The sequence below is a fragment of the Drosophila virilis genome, unplaced genomic scaffold (genome assembly GCF_030788295.1).
Source record: "Drosophila virilis strain 15010-1051.87 unplaced genomic scaffold, Dvir_AGI_RSII-ME tig00001657, whole genome shotgun sequence".
Classification (NCBI taxonomy): Eukaryota; Metazoa; Arthropoda; class Insecta; order Diptera; family Drosophilidae; genus Drosophila; species Drosophila virilis.
Genome location: NW_027212852.1, coordinates 657949 through 684929, shown reverse-complemented (window position 1 = coordinate 684929; position 26981 = coordinate 657949). Strand labels below are relative to the sequence as shown.

General features: G+C 38.8%; 1 protein-coding gene across 1 annotated transcript; it reads right to left on the bottom strand.

Annotated features, from left to right (window-relative positions):
• Positions 1–21559: 21559 nt before the first annotated feature.
• Positions 21560–22381, bottom strand: LOC138911602 (uncharacterized). The gene has a single exon (XM_070210980.1). The coding sequence runs from the start codon at positions 22379–22381 to the stop codon at positions 21560–21562; it is 822 nt and encodes a 273-aa protein (XP_070067081.1).
• Positions 22382–26981: the final 4600 nt, after the last annotated feature.

The following is a 26981-nucleotide window of genomic DNA, read 5'->3' as shown; positions in this document are numbered from 1 at the left end:
CTTTGACAGCCACAAACTGAACGACATATGATTCATATCGCTATCGTTTCCCGATATGTTTTTGTCGGGTAAAGTCTCTCATTTTACCAGTTTCCCATATCATTTGAGACAGTTTGGTCCGCTGGGTATGGAAGTGAAATGTGCGAGTGTGTGTATGGCTTGCCCATATTTGAGACGAATTGGCGTGACATTATTCGTTTACGTCGCTACCCTGTAGAGTCAGATGAAATGTTTCGTGCGGGACATACACGCATGTATATGCACACATACATATACACGTATGCGAGAACATATGAAAATGAATAATAACAAAACATTAATAATAGATAACCCACATGCATTAGTCGCCATGCAACCCATTTTTTCTGCTAGAAAACATACATTGATATAAAGATTGATGTATATACATGGATGGTATGAATCTGCTGTATCGGGCAGAAAAAAAGGGTCTGCAGATTGCAGAGTGACAACTAAAATAATGCGAATACAAAATATGAAATCCAAAATACCTACTTAACTTAACCTACCTACCAGAAACCATACGCTGTCTATAAATTAATGTCTGGAATGAACCTGCTGTGTCGGACAGAACGAAAAAGGAGTATGATCAAGTGTAATAAAACAATTAAGAGGTACTAGTCGGGAACTCCCGACTACCGGATACCCTGAACCCTCTTCTTCCAACATCAAATGCATATATATGTTCTATTTTAGAAGCTATATGTCAAGTTTGGGAACTCTAGCTCTTATTATTTACCAAAATTGGTCAAAAAACAGGATATCGATATCGATTTTTATCGATTGCTTGGAAACGGAGTAAGTTATCGATTATCGGAAACTCGATCTGCGCGGGCACTAGGAGCACCTACATCTAAAATTTCAAGTCTCTAGCTCTAATAGGTTTTTGAGATCCTTGCGTTGATTCATACGGACGAACGGACAGACAGACGGACATGGCTAGATCGACTCGGCTATTGATGCTGATCAAGAATATATATACTTTATGGGGTCGGAGATGCTTCCTTCTGCCTGTTACATACATTTGGATTACGCACGAATTCAATATACCCTTATACCCTTTTTAAATGGGTTCAGAGTATAAAAAAAAAAAAATTAAATACAAGACAAACCTTCTTTAAGAACATAAATAATTTATAAACAAAAAAAACAACACCAAATTAAATTCAAAACAATTCGAAACTTTACGCTAGAAAAAGACTTGATACATTGCACATAAACATCACAAACTTATATTATATCTTTAACAGACACCATTAAAAAAAAACCTCATTCGCACTACACGGAGGAACGACAGCAAACACACATACTCAAGGCAAAAAATAAATTAGCTAAATTAAGATAAATATATACTAACACTAACACTATACACATAAGATAGGCAACATATTTACATATATGTATATACAGCACATAATTATATATTTACAACATAATACCGTTCATGTCTAACTTAGGTAGGGTTAGGAGAATAATTCCTACAAGAGGTGCCAAACGCACTAGTAGCATACCAGATATAAGAGAAGAAGAAGCATCCGAAACCATGTCCATGGATCAGGAAATAGCCCCGGCACAACCTGCCAACTTGCACATGCAAGAAATAATAGGAAGCTTTAAAATTTCCGATTTATTAAAAACCATGCCAACATACGACGGGAACATGGAAGAATTTAGTACAAACGTTGAGGATATATTAATGTTAATAAGAGGGGCAGACCAAACGCCAACCGGACAAATGATACTAAGGGCAATCAGAAACAAGATCTAGGGAAAAGCGCATGAAGTATTATACTAATCGGGAACTGAGTTGAGCTGGGACGAAATAAAGAATAAACTTATAACCCACTTCGCGAACAAAAGAACCGAAAAGATAGCGGATATTCAAAGGGCTCTTCTCAATATCGTAGAAGAAAATGCAGTGAACCAAACTGTCATTGAAACCAAACGCGAACTTTATACCAATCAATGTTTGACGACATTTGTAGATGGACTGCGCGGACCATTAGATTCAACAGTAAGAGGTAGAGACCCAGTCGGATATAGTAACAGCATATGAAATAGCGGTTGCTGAAAAAGGATTTTACTACAACCAAAGACAAGCTAGACGTAAACATGAAAGACCACGAATCAAACGAAGGAACAAGACAATTTAGAATAGATTATACCAATAGCAGAGAATGACTTCAATATACAGCTTATATTAAAGCAAAATATAAATCCAAATACGAAAATCGAGATTCTTTTCGAAATAAAATTACACGCGGACCATTAGGTTCAACAGTAAGAGGTAGAGACCCAACCGATATAGAAACAGCTTATGAAATAGCGGTTGCTGAAAAAGGAATTTACTACAACCAAAGACAAGCTAGACGTAATCATAAATGACCACGAATCAAATTGAGGAACAAGACAATATAGATCAGTTTATACCATTAACAGAGAATGACTTCAATATACAGCTTATATTAAAGCAAGATGTAAATCCAAATACGAAAATCGAGATTTCATTTAAAAATAGAATTAGATGCATCGTAGCAGAACCTATTTTGGACGAAAACGATAACAAAAATTCTAAAAACCATTTTAAAACCAAACAAGACCTGTGCAATATTCGCAGCAGACGACATATTCAATTTATTCTAAATTATTTTCACATAGCCAACTGTACAAGCTAGTCAGATGCTTTTTGATTTACTATAGAGCATGATTGGAATATATCGAAACAGTGTCTTACTTGCGGAGCTGTCTTGATACATAACGGCAGACTCACTTGCCTTAATCCGGTGGTTGCTACCTTGGCCCGTGTGCTCGACTTTACTACCACTCATGGTAGGCGTACGCAGCAGCACACGGTGCGTTGACTCGCAACCATCTACATGACACTTCTTCTTTGATTTACACTGTTGTGCACGACGACGTAGAAAGCAGCAAAAACAGAGCCTCTTTTCCTTAACAAGTTCCCAGCGCTGATTTGTACATCTGAAGTCGTCGCAATCTGATAGACGGTGGTTACCGGCGCACTTCACACATGAAACCCTCTCCTGTTCCTGTTGTGAACTTTGTTGATGAGAACCCTCAGGGCTATCTACCTTGTTGTGCACAAAAATTCGCTCTCTAGTGGTTTTCGTGGAGCACTTCTTTTCGTTATCAGCCAGTGGTGTCTCGTAGGGCGTGACCATAGTGGCGCACATTGCCACATTGAACAGCCAGTTATCAAAGGTGGCCAAACTGCTACCTGCATTCGACATTCGATGCCGGCCCCAATCCAATTTCATATGGCTGGGCATCTTAGCAACAAGCTCGTTCAGCACCGCGATTGTAAAGATAATCGTGCATACCAATGGCCGCTATCGTAGTTTTGGACAGCTATGGCCAGTCGGATAACGGTGTTCAAGTTGTCCGACTTTATTGCTGGTTCCTCTCGCAGCTTTTGCTGCAGAGCAGCATGTACTATTTCAGAGCGGCCATACAACATTCGCAATGTGCCTATAGCATACGGCACTGTAGCTGGGATCATAAGTTTTCCACGCACCGCATCCAGGGCTTGCCCTCTAAGGCACTTCTGAAGCCTGATGAGATTTTCCTCGTTGCTGAATCCACATCTCTTTGTGGATTGTTCATAATTGCTGATAAAGATCAACCATTCCTCTCGTTTGCTTGTAAAAATTGGTAAATCTTTGCTGATGACATGTCGCGCGCTGATTTGCGCAGGTGTCAGCGATCCATTCCACGGCGTCGCATTATTACAATGCACATTGTCAAATTGCTGCCGTGGCACGTGCTCAATCGATCTATTGAGCGCTCCCAGACCTGTGTGGCCCATGTACGCGGCAGTACTGGGCTCCGTAGCCTGGTTAAACGTATTTGCTTGATATGGCATACTGGGGTGTACACTCCAATTAGCCGCAACCTGTTTCTGCTTGTAGATCACGTTCTGGTATCCCAATTGGTCGAAAAGAACTCCCACTTTCTCAGTTCTTTGCTGCATTGGTGTTGAACTTTCCCTTGGACCAGTAGCAGCGGACGACGTAGACGGACAGCCACTATAAGTTTCTATGATTGCTGCCCCACTACCTTTTTCTACACCGGCGACTTTATCTTGTACTCCAGCAGGAACAGGCGATCCTTTAGCCTGTTCCGTTGACCATGCCGTTGCAAGCGTTGCAGTTCCACCGGGTTTAATACAACTTGTCGTCCTTCTACCACTTGCATCTTGTTCATCACCGTCAGCCATCTCGCCACACCTATACTATGAAATCCGCTTTGAGGTTATGGCTGTTAAGTGTGAGTCTAGCTCTTGTACCACGTGTCTCTCTATAGGCAGCTAAGGTTGTGATTTTGCAAGTCGCTTGCTTCGCAGAAATCTCCGCCGTAGCAGAGAATCCCTCGGACACTCTCTGCTGCAGAGAATATTTCAGAATGTTGGCACCGAGACTCGTGCCGGGGCGCGTATTCGGCAGGGACTTCTAGCGTCGAAAGAAACAACTCGATTCAATTCGATTCGTACGAGGCGGTACGATATAATATAATTCGAACGCTGAAATCTTTATTATTCTTTCATTATTTAACAACCTATATTTTACATGATTATGAGACTTACATTCGTGCTCCGCACGCGCTTCTGTTCTCTTTCACTTCTGCTCAGCTTCAAGCAAAAACGAAAATGAACCTCATGTAAAAACTAATTCGAACGGTGCGCTTCCAGTGTAAGTAGCGAGGGCTGCTTACGGAAACAATGTGATACCCAGTAGGACATAGTCAACAGCTATTTTCATTTCGTCCCGTAACAAGTACATTCCTATAAACCAATCAGAAATACAAGCTCTCCAATTGAGATGAAGATTATTTTAACAGATGAGCTGCCAGTATTTCAGCATCCGAGACGTAGAGCCGTGTGTGATCAGAAAATTGTTGATGAGCAAGTGAAAGAATGGCTAGCGGAAAAAATTATCAAGCCCAGTATATCAGAGTACGCCTCACCAGTTCTTTTAGTGGCCAAAAAAATTGGCAAAAAGCATTTGTGCTGCGACTGCCGTAAGCTAAACGAAAAGGTGATTCGCGATCATTTTTCTATGCCTCAAATGGATACTCTAATTGAGAAGCTGCAAGGTGCGTCAATTTTCACTACATTAGATTTGACAAATGGATTTTTCATGTACCAGTTGAAACAGGCTCGCAAAAATATTCAAAAATTAAAACTCTCCAGCAGTGTTTACCAAATTATGGCAGTTATGCGAGAATTAATCCAAAATAATGATACGGTCGCTTATATGAAAGACGTCATTATTTCGAGCAGCAATGTTCAATGGTCTGGTGAAGCTCAAAAGAGTGACGGACAGACAGACGGACATGGCTAGATCGATTCGGCAATTCATGCTGATCAAGAATATATATACTTTATGGGGTCGGAGATACTTCCTTCTGCCTGTTACATACATTTGGATTTTGTTCAAATACAATATACTCTTATTCCCATTTTTAATGGGTTCAGGGTATTAAAACGAAGTGGCATTCGGATGTTGTGTTGTTTTTGTTATTTTTTCCTACTCAAGACCGTTTTCTGGGGGTTGAAAAATTCCTTTGCTCTCTTTTCTGTTGTCCGCCGAATTTGCATTTCTATAGAAAGGTAAGTAAGTATTAAGTGTAAACTAATAACTAAACTTTTTCCTTGCAGAGTATAATCAAATATTTTTGGGACAAATTATTAAATTTAAAATAAATTGTCAATAAATAAACATATCAAATGTAAAGTTGAAAAATGCCATATAAAAGAAATAGCAGACAAAATATTTGCGAGGCTCCTCATGTGAAACGATTCGAAGAAAAAATAGAGATAGCTAAAGAAAATTAAGCAGAAATTAAATTATATTTAAATTTATTATTTTCAGATAGCAATGATTTGCTATCTACAGAACATTCCAGTTCAACCGAGGTTAATACTCGCTAAGCCCAGTGGCTGTCGTCTAATAACATCAGTAAAAGCAACATGATTCAAAGCAAACATATTCTTGAAAATTTTGCCGATTGATTTAGTAAATCAGTTTCCACTAGACTATATGCACGTAGTTTGTTTTGGCGTTATAAAATCAGTTTTAGTGGCTTTAGTGAGAGCCTTTGAGTCGACACTCCCTAACTTCTCTTAATAATAAATTTATACGCTTCAAAAAATTTTTACCAAGAGAATTCAATATAGAAGTTAGATTTTTAGACAATCTCGACAGACTTAAGGCAACGGACTTTCGTACTTTTTTATTGTATACCGAACTCATTGTTTTGAAGCACATTTTAGATTCAAATCTATACAACCATTTTTTATTACTTAGCTTAGCAATTAGACTTTCGCTCTCTCTTCGCTCATTTGTAACTTTGCAGTTCTGCGTCAAAAAGCAGGCTGCGCAACGCGAAAGGAAAAGCAGAGACTTGGCATTTGGGAGTTGAGTTTTAATTATAAATTAAATCATCGCATAATAACTTAAAAATAATATTGATCAATTATCTTATAATATTAAACATATATGTAAAACCACTTTGAAACAAATTATAATAAGAACCTTTGTAATTCTATAGAAGTAAAGAATCTACATATATAGGATTATTGCAATTGACAATAACATTTTGAATGTAGTTGTCCTAGAGCCATTTTTTACATTTCCCATAAATTCCACCTTTGTAGGCATATTCTTTTCCAAAGAACTCAATTTTGACTCAAAAGTAGTGCTACATAAGGTTGAAAAAATATCAGGCAAATTATTTAATTTCGAAGAAAATGGTATACACACTTGAATTTTTCTAATATAGTTGACCGTCAAGGGGCTGGACTTATTTCATTAAGAAACGAAATGTCCATAATCAAAGGACGAGTTTGCGGAGAGGCTCACAAGCCGAAATTGACGCTGCTAAGTGCGCCAAAGGATACTCTTGGGGACTTTGAGGCATTCGAAGAATTTCTCAAAGAAGAGAAGTCCTTTAAAAATTTGGTAAGGAAACTTTAAATTTAATATGTTTAATATTTACTTATAAATCTCACATTTTCTTTAAGGTCATTGAATTAGTCGAAAAAATCGAAAAGACATATGACAAATTTATTAGGAGCTCCTGGCGCCGTATAATTACGGATGACGTTGCAAGACAATGCTCCTTGCATAGAACAGTAAGAAAATTGTGTGTTAGAAGCCTTCGAAACACATTGGCAATACTGGTTAGATATATCGGAAAAGGCACGCAAAAAATATCACAAAAAGCTCGCTAGTCGTATTTCTTGCGACAGTCGTAAATGAAACTTTGACAGCCACAAACTGAACGACATATGATTCATATCGCTATCGGTTTGGTCCGCTGGGTATGGAAGTGAAATGTGCGAGTGTGTGTATGGCTTGCCCACATGTATTAGTCGCCATGCAACCCATTTTTTGTGCTGGAAAACATACATTGATATAGAGATTGATGTATATACATGGATGGTATATACTTCATACGGACGAACGGACGGGCGGACAGACAGACGGACATGGCTAGATCGACTCGGCTATTGATGCTGATCAAGAATATATATACTTTATGGGGTCGGAGATGCTTCCTTCTGCCTGTTACACACATTTGGATTTCGCACGAATTCAATATACCATTTTTTAATGGGTTCAGAGTATAAAAAAAAGAAATTAAATACAAGACGAACCTTCTTTAAGAACATAAATAATTTATAAACAAAAAAAAACAACACCAAATTAAATTCGAAACAATTCGAAACTTTACGCTAGAAAAAGACTTGATACATTGCACATAAACAACACAAACTTATATTATATCTTTAACAGACACCATTAAAAAAAAACTTCATTCTCACTACACGGAGGAACGACAGCAAACACACATACTAAAGGCAAAAAATAAATTAGCTAACACATATAAATTAAGATAAATATATACTAACACTAACACTATACACATAAGATAGGCAACATATTTATATATATGTATATACAGCACATAATTATATATTTACAACATAATACCGTTCATGTCTAACTTAGGTAGGGTTAGGAGAATAATTCCTACAAGAGGTGCCAAACGCACTAATAGCATACCAGATATAAGAGAAGAAGAAGCATCCGAAACCATGTCCATGGATCAGGAAATAGCCCCGGCACAACCTGCCAACTTGCACATGCAAGAAATAATAGGAAGCTTTAAAATTTCCGATTTATTAAAAACCATGCCAACATACGACGGGAACATGGAAGAATTTAGTACAAACATTGAGGATATATTAATGTTAATAAGAGGGGCAGACCAAACGCCAACCGGACAAATGATACTAAGGGCAATCAGAAACAAGATCTAGGGAAAAGCGCATGAAGTATTATACTAATCGGGAACTGAGTTGAGCTGGGACGAAATAAAGAATAAACTTATAACCCACTTCGCGAACAAAAGAACCGAAAAGATAGCGGATATTCAAAGGGCTCTTCTCAATATCGTAGAAGAAAATGCAGTGAACCAAACTGTCATTGAAACCAAAAGCGAACTTTATACCAATCAATGTTTGACGACATTTGTAGATGGACTGCGCGGACCATTAGGTTCAACAGTAAGAGGTAGAGACCCAGCCGGATATAGTAACAGCTTATGAAATAGCGGTTGCTGAAAAAGGAATTTACTACAACCAAAGACAAGCTAGACGTAAACATGAAAGACCACGAATCAAACGAAGGAACAAGACAATTTAGAATACTTTATACCAATAGCAGAGAATGACTTCAATATACAGCTTATATTAAAGCAAAATATAAATCCAAATACGAAAATCGAGATTCCTTTCGAAAATAAAATTAGACGCGGACCATTAGGTTCAACAGTAAGAGGTAGAGACCCAACCGATATAGTAACAGCTTATGAAATAGCGGTTGCTGAAAAAGGAATTTACTACAACCAAAGACAAGCTATACGTAATCATGAATGACCACGAATCAAATTAAGGAACAAGACAATATAGAACAGTTTATACCAATAGCAGAGAATGACTTCAATATACAGCTTATATTAAAGCAAGATGTAAATCCAAATAAGAAAATCGAGATTTCATTTAAAAATAGAATTAGATGCATCGTAGCAGAACCTATTTTGGACGAAAACGATAACAAAAATTCTAAAAGCCATTTTAAAACCAAACAAGACCTGTGCAATATTCGCAACAGACGACATATTCAGAACAGTCCAGACGGTTTATTCTAAATTATTTTCACATAGCCAACTCTACAAGCTAGTCAGATGCACGGAATTTCTGTGAGGTATACCAACACTTGACGAACAACAAAAATAAATCAGACAATACCACACAAAGAATAACCATAGAGCAACGGACGATACGCTAGCTCATTTAAAAAGAGTGATATACTTCACTCACATAATACAAAAATTCGCCCAAACTATTAAAAACTGTGACTGTCTTTCAGACTATGAAATACGATAGGCAACCACAAGAAGTCCCATTTCAGTAAACAGAAACGCCCCAACAACCATTAGACATAATTCACATGGACATATACACAATCAACAACAACAAAGTACTAACAATAATATATTAATTATCAAGATTCGCAACAGGGTACACAATACCGTATAGAAACAGTATAAATGTTGTTAAATCAATCATGCACTTTATGTGCACCTTTGGGATACCAAAAAAGATTGTTTGTGATCAGGGCGCTGAATTCACAGGAAATCTGTTTATTGATTTTTGTAAGCAAAACAATACCAGACACGTCACATCATTCCAACAATCCTCAAGCAATTCACCAGTTCAAAGACTTCAGTAATAGAAATATACAGAATTATATTAGATAAGAAAAAATATGAAATATAGAATGTGACTATAACGACATATGGGAAGCACTAACGACCTACAATACCTATATTCATTCTGCAACTGGCTACACGCCATACGAATTATTTTCAGGAAGAACACATATGTTTCAAAAGACAGAAAAGTTTACAAACGAACACAATTTCTTACAGGCGTTAAATGTAAACCAAAGATAATTATACCCTGAAGTAGCAAAACAAATGACCGACAAAGTCCAGAAACGCACTTGTAAATTAAACGCAGACAAACACGACCCCCTAGAATTAAAGAAAATAGACGGAACGATTTTCAACCCACAAGATCTTGATGGACAACGGCCCAACATGCATATCAACCAGAAACGAAAAAATTCAATAAATATCAAAACGGGTGACTAGAAAACTTAGCACATAAAAAAAAAATGAACTAACAAAAACAAATTAAGACGAAACTTAGCCCTACCCATATGATACTTACAGATTCTCTTATATGACTGGACAATATATTACCTAAAGCACTTGCAACATGGTACACCTATAGTTAAATTAGAACTATGACCAGCCGGGGTAATAAACAACTATAAAATATTCTTACATGTAGTGCGCATACATGAATACTTAGACAATATTGGCCAATTCGATAAAGCTCTAAAGGGCTTAAAGAGTTTTACATTCTCTGGAAAAGATATAGAAATTCTTGATGCCAAACTAGGACAACTTAAGGAGAAAGTAAATATTTTAATAGCAAGAAAACGACAAAAAGATGAGCCATAAATGGCCTAGGGCCTAATTAAAACCATTACAGGAAACATGGACGCAATAGATTCCAATAAAATAGACGAAGAAATAAAACTTATACAAGGAAATGTTCCAATTCGTCTGGTTGATAGTAAGATTCGGTTGACCATCAGTTATGTTATGCGCTACCAGAGCTGTGCGGCATGTTGAGTATTCAGAGAATTGAGACTGTATTATGATAGTGACCATGTTTAGCTCTGTTTCAAAACGAGAATCTACTAGACCGGAGACTATGGCTGAGAGCTCCCTTTATCGAAAACTATAGCAGTAGCCAAGAGGACGGCATTACTACTGAAATACTGGACCACAAGAGACGTGGAAGTAGATGGCGACAACTTAGAGAAAGAGGCATGGGCTGTCGGCGATGAATTGGCAGGCTCAGTCAGCTGACCAGAAGAAAATGCTGAATTATTATTATTTAAATGCAGAAGGGAAAAATGTTTCGTCCCGCAGGTCCGGCAGCATCCAAGCTGCATGATCGCAACTGGTTACCTTTCTTTAGGCAATTCAAGCACAATGCAACTCGTTTTGCGTTAATTGCTCTAGTTTTTCACACCCGATGGCTAGGGGCATAGCTTGACATAGCAAAATTTACTGTTTCCATTGTTCGGCATCTTGCCTCCAGAAACGTAGCCATATGGTCCCACGATGGTATTAAGTTGACGAATGACGAATCCTCTAGTCTTTCTTCCCACTTGGCTTTGATGTTGGGTTCATCTTTTATAGAATAATCTGCACAATGATGCATCCAGCGATCTGTTCGGAGTTGCCCATGCTCTTTAATGCGCGAATATGTGCGTTGAATTGGTCGGATAACTTTCTTAGCGACACGGCCGATCCACCTGCCACCCTTTTGAGCCCCAATATCTCAAGTATGTATGCCTGAAAACCTATTATTATTAAACCGTTTCTCCAATAAATTAAGTGCTATGACATAATTATCGTTTGTTATTTCCAATGATCGAATCGCGTCCAGCGCTGAATCCTTCAGTCACGATCAAAGATGCTGCAGGTTTTCGATATCTGCTAAATCAGAATAATTGTGAACATAGAATAAAAGTCGACCCATTCTGTGTAACCATCAAGTCTTCACGCAATTGGTTACCGATTTCATCAAAGTCTAGCTCTTCGAGGCTAGTGTGAGTAATATCAAAATATGTCTGAAGCCGTTTGATTTGCTTCAACCTAAAAAAATCAAGAAAATGTCGAATGTGACCATAACGACATATTATGGGAAGCACTAACTACCTACAACAACGCTTTTCATCTGCAACAGGCTACATATGGCGTGTAGCCTGTTGCAGATGAATTATTTTCAGAAAGAACACATATGTTTCAAAAGACAGCAAAGCTTACAAACGAACACGATTTCTTACAGGGGTTAAATTGATACCAACGAAAATTATACCCTTAAGTAGCAAAACAAATGACCGATAAATTCCAGAAACGCACTTGTAAATTAAACGAAAACAAACACGACCCCCCAGAATTAGAAAAAGAAATCACTTTTCGGAAAGACAATAGAAGGAACAAACTAACACCCCGATTAATATCAGCCAAAAAACAAAAATTCATAAATCAAAAGTAAAACGGGTGACTAGGAAACCTAACACATAAAAAACAAAATTAAATAACAAAAAACAAATTAAGACGAAACATAACCCTATCCATATGATACAGATTCTATTATACGACCGGACAATACATTAACCTACAGCACTTGGAACATGGTATACCTATAGTTTAATTAGAACTAGGACCAGCCAGGGTAATTTAAACTATAACATATTCTCAGATGTAGTGCACATACAAGAATACTTAGACAATATTGACCAATTCGATAAAGCACTAAAAGGAATAAAAAGAAGCTGTAGAAATTCTTGAAGCCAAACTAGGACAACTTAAAGAGAAAGTAAATATTTTAGTACCCAGAAAAAGATAAATAATTAAAACCACTTCAGGAAACACGGACACAATATATTCCAATAAAATAGACAAAGAAATAAAACTTATACAAGGAAACATGAACGATATAACGAAAAACATGAACGAATAAATATCAGAAAACCATGAGATCGAAAAAAATAAAGATCGGAAATATTACCGAACATATCAATAAAGAACAAAATTTAATAAACACTCTCCTTAGAAATTACAAAAACGAGGTTTATAAAGAATACATGTCCTACAATACATTAACAGAATAGGATATAACAAAGATGTAATGTACAATCATTTAAACAACATTTTACCTTCTTACAAAATTAAACGTAATTCCAAATTCATCCTATCAATGGATGAAATAGAAAAAATTATACACATTTTGTCCAAGCAAAATATAACAATAATATCACAAGAGCATTTATACAGACTCTTAGAAATGGATACGTTTATAAATAAAACTAATGTTGTTTTACACATTAAAATGCGGACCCTTGAACCGGAAGAATATAAAATTTCATACATTATCCCATTACCACTTAATACCACAAAATATGTAAAAATACCAGAATATATAGCATATAAAAAGAATAACATTGAAACTTTAAAACAAAAATGTAACAAAATTCATAATCAATATTTTTGTAAGAAACAAGTTGCCAGGGTTCCAACGTGGGATATAATCTGCCTAAAAGGAATATTAAATGAAGAACAAATAAGAGGCTCTAGTCGGGAGCTCCCGACTAAGGAATACCCTGAACCCTCTTACTCTAACATCATATAAAAAAAATAAAAAAAGTTCGCTTGGCAGGGTCGAACTCGCAACGAAACAAAACAATCAGGCACTTTATGTGCACCTTTGGGATACCAAAGAAGATTGCTTGTGATCAACTTTTTAATAAAAATGTAACAAAATTCATAATCAATATTTTTGTAAGACACAAGTTGTCAGGGTTCCAAAGTGGAATATAAGCGGCCTAAAAAGATTATTAAATGAAGAAAACGCAACATGTGAGCAAAACCAGAAAAAGGTTTCATTTTCGTACTAAATGGAGTTAACGTAAAGATAAGCCCGACCTGTTTTAAGCAGTTCGAAATAAATGGAAATGAGCTAACAACACACAAGGATTGCAACATTGTTATAAAAAACCACACATTTGAAACACGGAAACTGAAGTAGAAGACAACATCAGAACTAAGATAACACTTTACAAAGAAGTAAAGGGTAAGCAATACCATAAAAGAAAAAAAAAAATTAAAAAAGCTACATTTGTAGACCATGAAGACCCATAACCGTATACTCACCATTAAAAATCACAACAAATCACATTATTACAAATTAACGCATGTCTTATAATATTAACCGGAATAATAATACTTCTGCTGTATTTTAAAAGGACAACAACCGTCTTCACGCCGACGCCTACACAAACGCATTTCGTTCAGGCCATACCTCCGTTATGGCCCTCTCTTCAATCCAGCGGAGGAGCTTCCTTATCAATCACACCACCCACGAAACCACAAAGAAGCAGCAAATAAATACGTAGCAACTAAAACTATATTCAAACCACCAAATAAGTACATATGTATCTACATACTAACAAGACGATGACCAGAGTACGTTGTCCCAGATTGTATAAACACCAATGTCAGCAGTTTAACAGGATGCAGAAACATTAACATCAGCGACGACTTGAGACGTCAACTCAGTAGTCTTGGACCCACCAAAGATAACCACACATTCATACATACATACACTCTAATACATTGTTATACTTAAACTACTTTAGAACGACACTTGGTCGAATAAATCAGATCGCATTTACTATTCAAACTGGACAGACGCCCATGTCTTTATTTTCAAATTCATAATTAATATCTACATAACCAACGGTGGACAAGGCAACTTAATTCCTTTCACCTATAACTTGTTACCATCGACCACCGCCACGAAGGTAACTCTCGCACTTACGTGAGAATGAAGGAACGCTCGATAGATCAGACCACATCACCGTTTTAATTAAGATGTGGTGAATAATAATTGTGTTGGTATTTGTGTCTTTGCTGAAATTGAAGGAAGGCAGAAGGTCTGATTGCCAAGCTGCGCTCTTTTTCAATTCGACAGCAGAAAGTGCAGTGGCTGTACACCGCTTCGGATTTTTAAGGGCAACAGTTTTCCGCCACCAGGTGATATTCGCTTTTAATTAATCAAGCGCGTAATTCTTAATTTGCCCTTTTTCAGTGGGTAAAATCTTACTAAGCTACCGGCCAGCCATAGCGCAACTACGCTTTCGTGTATTCATATATAAATTAAGCGTGGCTGGTCGTCGTATCAAAAGGGCCACGGATTTCTTAAGGATCACTACAGATTAACACTGACGCGACACCGGGACATTGCGGCTGAGTCTACACCCCGCGACTGCATGTTTAGTCATTGATAACCAAGCTATTTGCTGATCAACGGAGTGTCTCCAAAAAGGAATAGGACCACTTAAGTATCCGCAGATCGAGATTGTATATATGTACGTGCTAGGCGAATGAATAATATTTTTGCGTACACGCTTCGGTCTAAATAAAAACCTCTTTCATTTTGCTTAAATTATTAAAGTAATATAAAATAAAATAAAATAAAATATATATATATATGTTTTATATATATATGTTTTATGTTATGTTATATATATATATATATAATTATATATATATATATATATATATATATATATATATATGTATATATTTGGTTTGCACATCGGCAAACCGTCTTCAGGGCACTAACACCACTAACACCGCTGGCGGGACAACGTATTAATTTTCTTTAGTTATGAGTATTAATTATATTAGATTAAGATCTTAGTGTAATAAGAGGCAAGGAGCCATCAGTAATATAAGCAGTTCGATTAGTAGCAAAGAGGCAAGGAGCCGCGAATATTATAATTGATTTAAATAGTGAGTTTGAATTTAACCGCCGGCCGCCGCTGCAACCGTGCGTTGTCGATCGGTTGCTCAACACCGCCTTTGAGAGCGCAACTTCAATTCGGCGGCGAAGAGCGAAAGCTCCGAGGCGAAGTTGCGAAAGCTCGCGGCGAAGTTGAGCAGCCGAAGCGAGCGCATGGCTTGCCGGCGAGCGTGCCGGCACTTGTGATTGAACGTTAAGGGGTAGAAGTGCTGCGCCAGATAAACGAGATCATAGATGGTTTAGTGGAACGCTAGGGCTCCAGAAAACAGTGCGGCAGGGTTTAGCTTATGATTTACGATAAGTTCGGAATGAATAATAGTGAATAAAGTGCCAACGTTGTAATTATCTAGAAAGTATCGGATTATTCCCTGTTTCCTGGTAACCCGGCTTACCTTAACATCGGAACTAACCGGTGTTCGACCTAACCTCGATACGAGATTGTGGCTCCGGGGTGGGCATTGCCGGTTGGTGTTTAGGTAGTGGAGTTGGTGCGAGGCTACGGCCCGCTAGTGTAGTTGGTGCGAGGCCAGAAAGATAGAGCGGTTAGGCAGTGGAGCTGGTGTGAGGCCACGGCCCGCAAGTGTAGTTGGTGCGAGGCCACGGCCCGCTAGCGTAGTGGTACGAGGCCACGGCCCGGCAGAGAGATAGGGTGTTTAGGTAGTGAAGTTGGTGCGAGGCCACGGCCCGCTAGTGTGGTTGGAGCGAGGCCACGGCCCGCTAGCATAGATGGTACGAGGCCACGTCCCGATGGTGTAGGTGTGTATAGGTAGATCTGGGTTTGGTTTGGTCAGGATACTCACCTCCCCCTTTAAGCCCTCTCGCACAGCGAAATTATAAATAACTTGTAACTCGCTAGACCTGGTAAGACTGAGAATTATACCCCGGCCAGAAGCTTCCTTACAAGTGGCGCCCGAACAGGGACCAAGAGGCGTTTAGGGGTGTGGCATGTCGGCGGACTAAATTAATTCGGTGTTTAGGTAGTGGAGTTGGTGCGAGGCCACGGTCCGCTAGTGTGGTTGGAGCGAGGCTACGGCCCGCTAGCATAGATGGTACGAGGCCACGGCCCGATGGTGTAGGTGTGTAGAGCTAGATCTGGGTTTGGTTTGGCCCCTTTAAGCCCTCTCCCCCAGCGAAATTATAAATAACTTATGTGTAATATTGTTTTGTATATTTGTTTGGTGCAAGGTATAAAGACAAAAAGAAAAAAAAAAAAAAAATAAAAAAAAAAAAAATAAAGAGGAAAACTAAAAGGAACCAAAGTGGCTGAGCAAGAGTGGAAAATATCAAAAGGCTATTTGCTGCTCTACTTCTACTTTGCCGCCCCTTTTTGATCATCGGAGTGTCTTCAGCAAGGAATGGGACGGCTTAAGTTTCCGCAGATCGAGATCGGATATACGTGCTAGGCGATTGAATAAAATTTTTGCGTTCACGTCAAATGCTCATGCCTTAAAATTTAAAAAACTCTTTCGTATGAAAGTAATATAAAAGTTGCCGCATTAGAAATTTCATTTCTTTAGCCAAATTACTACAGTTAAGATCTTAAGATCGCGATCTTATTTTGTAATTTTTTAATCGACCATTTAAAGTTACTTAATAATAATGTGTTATAATTAAACTAAACGGGAAATTAATTAGGCGATGTACGGTATATCCCAAATTATTTGTAAATAGGTAAAATAATTTAAAGTGCTCCGCAGATATAACCACCATCCTAACGATGGGGCCAACGTACGCATCAATGGATTTATTTGTTCAATATTGTGAGTATGCCAGCTAAAGAGTTTGAAATATTGGATAATAATTGTAAATCGGCGAGCCTTCAGCACTACCCGACATAGGAAATGCATGTAATTTGAAACTACCGTCTCCATGGCCCCGTATCTATCATCATGCAGCATGATTTCTGTTTTTGGTCATCTATTAGGATTACGTTCAGTATATAGATTCTTTTTGTAATCACGACCCAGTGTCGAGCGAGCGTTAGTGCTCTTAACATAAGTCTTCTTTTTATGATTCTTATACACTGGTTTCAAACACATCCCATATAAAGCAAAAAGGAAATAAGCTATATGAAAATTGGAATTAATATGTTTAACTAAAACTTTTGTGTTTCAATGTACAAGTACAAGTATGTACAAGTACAAGTATGTACAAGTAGGCGAGATACAGACTATCTTCTGAGTACGCACACGCTACGGACCACTGTATCATATAGCTGTCATAGGAAGGATCGGTCGCAAATTAAGTTGTATGCAAAAAATTTCTTTTTTTTTCAAGATAACTTGACCAAAATCGGCATTTATTAGTTTTATATAAATGCACAATCCTAATAAGATCGGTAAAGTTTATCATATAGCTGGCATAGGAACGATCGGCCAAAATTTAAGTTGTTGTATGATAAACTTTCTTGTCAAGATATTTGATCAAGATGTTTTAATTAAACACGGCAGTTAAAGATTTCGCTATGATCCCTTCATTTTTGAAAAATCTTATTTACATCGGACTACTATAGCGTATATCTGCCATAGGAACAATCGTTCGAAAACTAGGTTTTTGATTAAAACCCTTTTTTTGTTTATCAAGATACAATATTCGCTGACTGGCTCTCGAGGTCCGGGTTTGTTATACATTTATATATATATATATATTCAGGGCACTTACACCAAGATACAAAAAAACATTTAACATTTTGATTACAGATAAACATCAATTTGAACATTTTACATACAAGAAGGAGATTCAAACTGAGGCTGTTTGGCTGTTTATAAGATGTCTGTACAAGTGAGGGCAGTTTTCTGTGTATGTCTTATGGTTTAGTCGTTTGTTGGTGGGTGTGTAAATTATGTGTAGCATTTCCAATTTGTGTCGTTTGTTGTAGAGGTGTTCTTGTTGTAAGATTTTTGTGTTCTTAAAATTTGGCGTGTGGTTGCTTCTCATGCAGTGGGTCATTAGTGCTGTTTAGTGTATATTATTTTGATGTCTTAATTTGAAGTCCGATTTATGTTGACTGATCCTTGTTTTTAGTTTTGATTTTGTTTTATCTATGTAAAGACTTGTTGTGGTTTTCCCCGTCACATGATATTTGGTTTTTTTTGGTTTTTGCAATAGCTTTCACAAATAAAAGTCATTAACCTTATTTTATTTCTTGTGTTCCAATATGTTTCTATATTTCTTAAAGTTACGAAAAGCAGTCAGACCTGAATTGGTCTGTGCTTATTAGTTGAGAACAATAGTGTTATGTAGACAAGCGAACCCGAATTGGTACGTGCCAATTTTAGCGAAGCGAATACTATTATTTATAATTTTGAGTAATGCAAGTGGCCAATGTGTACCAAATGCGTGAAGCGAACGAACTTAGCGAACTTAGAACTGGGCAATAAAACGATCGTTACAGCGAAGAGCGGCAGTTCTATGTAAATATATTCTTAATAGCAAAATTTAGGCAATTGCTTTGCAGAACAAGTATTATAAGATAAATTAAGATACTGCTCTTATCAGTTGCGAGGTCGCTCCAGTTGTTTTGGCTGCGTAACCAGACATTCTCCCCCCTTTGGAAGGCATGGGCTTTCAGCAGATTTCCTGCTATGCAATACGCACAGCTTGTTTGCAGTTCTTCTCATTACTCCTGTTGCGGTGCGCGAAATGGCTACGCGAGCGACTCCATCCTTTCCTACGATTAACTCGGCGATTCTCGCCAGTGGCCACCTTAGAGGCGGCAAATTTTCATCCTTTACGAGGACTATGTCGTTGACGCATTGGCCTTGTTTCGGAGCTCGCCATTTGGATCGCTGCTGAAGCAGTGTTAAGTATTCTTCACGCCAGCGAGATCAAAACAGTTGTTGCAGGTATGTTACGCGTTGCCAGCCATGTGCTGGGTCCACCAATCAAGAAATGACCTGGAGTGAGAACATCTAGACCTGCTGGATCTTCTGAAAGAGGAAACAATGGCATGGAATTAAATATTGATGCTATGTGGCCTTAGTGAGAGTTGAGTCCCATGTTGTTTATCACACACTGTTAGTCCAGGATGCTTGCTTCTATATGAATTTTCAAAATTTTCCGTGAACTTCTAACACTGCTACAGGTATTCACACGAGTCGGGTAAATTTAAGAAACTGTGCCTTCTCAAAACTGCAGCAAAGATCATGCCAAGCTGTTGCTAGTGATGATGGCAAGCTCTCATCCTGTCTGTCCTCTTCGGGTAACCCTTTCAGTACAGCAGCATTGTTTGAGCACCACTTTCGCAACTTGAAGAATTTCCTTTGCTTCTTGAATTGAATCATCCCCTGAAATGAAGTCAACGTAGAAGTCTCGCTGCAGAATCCGAGATCCAATTGCAAAATTAGGTTCCTTATCTATAGACAGCTGATGCATAACATGGACAGAGAGAAATGAAGCTGGCTTTGTTCCGTATGTAACTGTATCCAGCTTAAAAATCTTTATATCCTGTTCTGCCGATTCTCGCCACAGAATCCATTACAGAAAATCGTCCGGTGCTGAAACGCGTACGCATCGATACATGTTTCCAATGTCTCCTGTTAGGGCGATCGGGAAATTCCGAAAGCGGCGAAGGAGATGAAACAGCGAGCTTTAAATAACAGGTCAAGCCATCTTTATTTCATTTAATGAATAACCTGACGAGGTAGCTGAGACGTCGAAAACGACTCGCACATTGTCTTTGAACTGTCTTCTTCAAAGACACAGTGATGAGGAAGAAAGTATTGACAAAGTCCTATAGACTCTGGAACCACAGGCGACATATGACCAAGATCCACAAATTCCTTTAGAAAGTATGAATATTGATTTTTCAGATCAGCGACGAAGGGCTTGTTGGTATGACGTCCCCAGACATTCCAAACTTCGCTTGAAGGGTAAACGAACTGAATATTGGCCACTAGGCAATCTGATTGATTGAGGCATGACCAGAAGGAAAAGCAGTATTTTTATTTTTTAAGTGCAGCACAGATTGGTCGCAAAATGTTGAGCAAGACAATATTGAGACACGAAATTTTCATAGAAACTGCTAACTCGTCGAAGTCTTCACGCAATTGGTTGCCGATTTCATCAAAGTCTAGCTCTTCGAGGCTAGTGTAAGTAATATCAAATGAGGTCTGAAGCCGTTCGATTTGCCGCACTCATCAATTGCAGAAAAAGCTTTGATAGAAAGCGTGTGCGAGACAAGCTGAGTAACTAACAACGGTGATCGCTAGTACATGCAAAACGTTCTAAGAACAATAACTGTAATATCTTCGGCGAATGCGAGTGTAAAGCTTTGTAACAAAGCAATGGCAATAGCTTTTACATAAGTACCGCACGAATGAGCAAAGACTTTAAGCGACCGAAATAGTAGGTTGTATTTAAAGTGTAGTATATAAATAAAGCGCACAAAACATAATGTCAGGTGGTGTCTTTTAAGATTATTCTTCTATTCTAAAGCGAATAATCTAATAACAACAATCACGTCAGGGTGACCTAGGTGTTGTGCCTTTGAGCTTTTTCAATAGCTTTCACAAATAGAAATAATTAACCTTATTTTATTTCTTTTGTTCCAATTTATTTCTATAAGAGGCAGACCCCTATTGGTCTGTGCTTATTATTTAAGAACAATAGTGTTATGTAGACAAGCGAACCCAAATTGGTACGTGCCAATTTTAGGGAAGCGACAATTATTAGTTATAATTTTGAGTAATGCAAATAGCCGATGTGCTTGAATGCTTGAAGCGAACGAACTTAGCGAACTCGATACGCTGCATTGAGGACTTCGCATAAGTAGAACTAGGGCGATAAAACGATCGTTACAGCGAGGAGCGGCAGTTCTTTGTAAATTTAATCTTAAGATCGAAAATGTAGGCAATTGCTTTGCAGAGCGAGTTTAATAAGATAAATTAAGATGCTGCTCTTATCAGTTGCGAGGTCGCTCCAGTTGTTTTGGCTGCGTAACCAGAAATTTTCCCCCTGATAGGAAATATGCACACCGGTGTGCAAAATGGCTACGAGAGCGGCTCAATCCTTTCCTACGATTAACTCGGTGCTTCTCGCCAGTAGCCACCTTAGAGGCGGCAGATTTTTATCCTTTACGAGGACTATGCCGTTGACGCATAGGCCTGGTTTCGGAGTATGCCATTTGGAGCGCTGCTGAAGCAGTGTTAAGTATTCTTCACGCCAGCGAGACCAAAATAGTTGTTGAAGGTATGTTACGCGTTGCCAGCCATCCAGTTGATTGAATCTAAGGTGCGTCACATCAGGCTCAACGAACGATGTGCTGGGTCCACCAATCAAGAAATGAGCTGGAGTGAGCACATCTAGATCTGCTGGATTTCTTGAAAGAGGAAACAATGGCCTGGAATTAATTATTGATGCTATGTGGCAGACTAGGGTGCGAAAATCTTCGAAGTTGAGAAGAAGATCAAGATAAAAACGATACTTCTCTGTCTTCACTGCTGCTTCCCAAAGGCCGCCAAAATGCTTTGAACGAGGAGGTATAAGTTTCCAATCAATGCAAGATTTATGCACTGAATCAATATGATTGCGACTGATGAATAGGGGCTTGAGATCCAGAAGCTCGCTCTTGACGCCGACAAAGTTGGTAGCGTTATCCGACCATATCTGGGATGGCCTGCCTCGAGTCGATATAAACCTCTTAAGCGCATTCAAGAATGAAGCTGTCGACAGATCCTTGACCAGTTTGAGGTGAACCGCTTTAGTCGCGAAGCAGTCGAATACAGTAATGTAACATTTGACTGGAGCTTTATTTCGTACGTCTGGCTTATAGAAAAATGGTCCACAATAGTCAACGCCAGAGACTTCAAAGGCTCGATCAGTCATTATATGCTCTACTCGAGGCTTGGTACGAAAGCATCTCACATTTTCCAACCACCTTGGATACGGTCTTCTTTCCACCAATCGGCCTCTGCAACCGAATATGAGCAAAAAGTGCCCGTGGACCAGCGGTTATGAAACCGTGTGATGACTGAATCTGTGATGGGGTGGTGACACGGGAGAACGGTTTAACAATTCTTCTCGACTGCAATGATTTGAGCTCTTCCCACAGGTGTGCTCTCTGGACGAGCCTTAGTGAAAGTTGAGTCCCATGTTATATATCACACACTGTTAGTCCAGAATGCCTTCTTCTATATGAATTTTTAAGAATTTTCGAATATACGCTGCATGGTATCAACTAATTTGACGTATTTACAAGTGGCAGTTATATCAACGAAGGAAGATGACGCAATAAGGACCTTTTTTTATGTTCGAGTTCTGTCTTCTCTGACAAGAAAGAAGCAGGCCAGTCCAATTTGTTTTTAACTAGAAATTCTGGGCCGTTGAAAAACAATGACAATTGATCTAATTCACTGGGCGTAGATCCTCTCGAGAGTATATCTGCCGGGTTGAGTGAAGTAGGCACGTAGCGCCATTCTATGCCATTAGTGAGCTCTTGAACTGCTGTGACACGATTAGCCACAAACATGTTGAGCTTGCAGGGCTCGGTACTTATCCAGGAAAGGCATACAGAAAAATCCGACCAACTCTTCTATCGAAGAGATTCATTTTGGATATCTCACGCATGAGATTAGATAGTAAGAAGGCGCCACAAAGCTCTAGAGTTGAAACTGTGATTTTTTTCAGAGGAGCCACACGCGATTTGGAATACAACAACTGACAACTGGCTGACGTTCATCGAGAAAGGACGTAGACACAGGCCGCATATGCTTCGATGCTGGCGTTGCAGAAACCGTGAGCTTCTAGCCCTGTTGCAGGTATTGACACGAGTCGAGGAAATTTAAGAAACTGTGCCTTCTCAAGACTGCAGTAAAGATAATGCCAAGCTGTGGCTAGTGATGATGGCAAGCTCTCGTGTTACTCAAGTTTCTCCTTTCAGATCTGCTGCAAAAAGATGTTAGCCTTGGCGATTAACGGTCCTATGAGTCCAAGCGGGTCAGCTCAAATTTCTTCTTCCAGATCTGCTGCAAAAATATTTTGAAGAATTTCCTATGCTTCTTGAATTGAATCACCGCATGAAATGAGGTTGTCAACGTAGAAGTCTCGCCGCAGAATCAATTGGAAAATTTGGTTCCTCATCCATAGACAGATGCATAACACGGACAGGGAGAAATGAAGCTGGCTTTGTTCCGTATGTAACTGTATCCAGCTTAAATATCGTTATATCCTGTTCTGCCGAGCCTCGCCACAGAATGCATTCGAAAAATCGTCCGGTGCTGAAAAGCGTACTCATCGATACCTTTCTCCAATGTCTACTGTTAGGGCGATCGGGAAATTACGAAAGCGACGAAGGATATGAAACAGCGAGCTTTGAATAACAGGTCCAGTCATCAATATTTCATTTAATGAATAACCTGACGAGAAAGTATTGACATAGTCCTATAGAGCCTGGAGCAACAGGCGACATATGACCAAAATCCACAACTTCCTTTGGAAAGTTTGAATATTGAATCTTCAAATCTGCATGATTTTGTAGTTTGCGTTCTAGGGTCAGGAAGCGACGAAAGTCTTGTTGGTATGACGTCCCCAGACATTCCAAACTTCGCTTGAAGGGTAAACGAACTGAATATTGGCCACAAGGCAATCTGATGAGTCCTTACGAAATGTACTTCACAAATATTTTCTTCCTTTGAAGTGGTAGGTGTAATTTTCAAGCAGGATTCTATGTCCCAAAATCTTCGCACCAATTCATCAGCACGTTCTTCAGAACTTAACTCAAATTTGCTTTGCTTTGCCATTAATGTAGAACCACTCAAGCGCGGTCCGCCTCCAGAAACTATCCAGCCGTGTTTTTTGAAGACAAGGTCGTCCTGGGAAAAGCCTTGTCTGGCCGACACTGAGAAGATCGTAAAACATGCTAGCTTCAAGCAGCAAGTTCACGCGTCGAGATTTAAAAAAAAACGGATCTGCAAGATTTATGTTATCGGGAATGTTCCAATGACCATCAGTTATGTTAGGCGCTACCAGAGCTGTGAGGCATGTTGAGTATTCAGAGAATTGAGAATGTATCATAATACAGTCTCAATTCTCTGAATACTCAACATGCCTCACTATCATATAGTGACCATGTTACCTTCTGTTTCAAAACGAGAATCTCCTAGACCGGAGACAATGGCTGAGGACTTGTGATTTTTTAGCTGAAGCTGTTGAGAAAGTCGCGAAGTTATAAGGTGAAGCTGAGAACCGGAATTCAAAAGGACACGACAAGGTATCAAAGTGTCGGACCCACTTTTAACGAAAACTATAGCAGTAGCCCAGAGGACGGCATCACATCCTGAAATACTGGGCAACAAGAGAAGTGGAGGTAGATGGCGACAACTTAGCGAAAGAGGCATGGGATATCGGCGATGAATTAGCAGGCTCAGTCAGAAGGGAAAAATGTTTCGTCCCACAGGTCTGACAGCATCCAAGCTGCATGATCGGAATTTGTTACCTTTCTTTAGGCAATTCAAGCACAATGCAACTCGTTTTGCCTCCCTAGGCCGTAAGCAGGGTTTAAATTTCCAAATCGGGCACAATTATAAATATTATGACCAGGGCTGTCACAAAAGACGCAGACAGGGGCTTCGTGGTTAGTGGCGATAAATGACGATCTACTTGTGATAATTGCTCTAGTTTTTCACACCCGATGGCTAGGGGCATAGCTTGACATAGCAAAATTTACTGTTTCCATTGTTCGGCATCTTGCCTCCAGAAACGTAGCCATATGGTCCCACGATGGTATTAAGTTGACGAATGACGAATCCTCTAGCCTTTCTTCCCACTTGGCTTTGATGTTGGGTCCATCTTTTATAGAATAATCTGCACAATGATACATCCAGCCATCTGTTCGGAGTTGCCCATGCTCTTTAACGCGCGAATATGTGCGTTGAATTGGTCGGATAACTTTCTTAGCGACACGGCCGATCCACCTGCCACCCTCTTGAGCCCCAATATCTCAAGTATGTATGCCTGAAAACCTATTATTATTAAACCTTTTCTCCAATAAATTAAGTGCTATGACATAATTATCGTTTGTTGTTTCCAATCGAATCGCGTCCATCGCTGAATCCTTCAGGCACGATCGAAGATGCTGCAGCTTTTCGATATAGAATAAAAGTCGGCCCATTCTGTGTAACCATCACTGAACGTAGGCAACTTTATTCAGGGTAGTGTCGGCGGTGCCTCAACTCTAACTGACTGCGAGGGCAGCACAGATTAGTCGCAAAATGTTGAGCAGAGCAATATTGAGACACGTTTCGCAATTTCACTCCGAACCGTAATTTCCATAGAAACTGCTAACTCGTCGAAGTCCTCACGCAATTGGTTGCCGATTTCATCAAAGTCTAGCTCTTCGAGGCTAGTGTAAGTAATATCAAATGAGGTCTGAAGCCGTTCGATTTGCCGCACTCATCAATTGCACTAAGTGGCGAATTAGTTAGCAAAGACTTTAAGCAAAGACTTTAAGCGACCGAAAGAGTGGGTAGTAAATAAAGTGTAGTATATAAAACGCACAAAACGAAACAAAACAATCAGGCACTTTATGTGCGTCTTTGGGATACCAAAGATTGTTTGTGTTCAAGGCGCAGAATTCACAGGAAATCTGTTCATTAATATTTGTAAGGAATACAAAATATCCAGACACGTCAGATCATTCCAACCATCCTCAAGCAATTCACCAGTTGAAAGGCGTCACTTATCTTTAACAGAAATATACCGAATTGTATTAGATAAAAAAAATCAAGAAAATGTCGAATGTGACCATAACGACATATTATGGGAAGCACTAACTGCCTACAACAACGCTATTCATCTGTAACAGGCTACACGCCATACGAATTATTTTCAGAAAGAACACATGTTTCAAAAGACAGCAAAGCTTAGAAACGAACACGATTTCTTACAGAGGTTAAATTGATACCAACGAAAATTATACCCTTAAATAGCAAAACAAATGACCGATAAATTCCAGAAACGCACTTGTAAATTAAACGAAAACAAACACGACCCCCCAGAATTAGAAAAAGAAATCATTTTTCGGATAGACAATAGAAGGTACAATCTAACACCCCGATATCAGCCAAAAAACAAAAATTCATAAATCAAAAGTAAAACGGGTGACTAGGAAACCTAACACAAAAAAAAAAATTAAATAACAAAGAACAAATTAAGACGAAACATAACCCTATCCATATGATACTTACAGATTCTATTATACGACCGGACAATACATTAACCTACAGCACTTGGAACATGGTACACATATAGTTTAATTAGAACTAGGACCAGCCAGGGTAATTTAAACTATAACATATTCTCAGATGTAGTGCACATACAAGAATACTTAGACAATATTGACCAATTCGATAAAGCACTAAAAGGAATAAAAATAAGCTGTAGAAATTCTTGAAGCCAAACTAGGACAACTTAAAGAGAAAGTAAATAT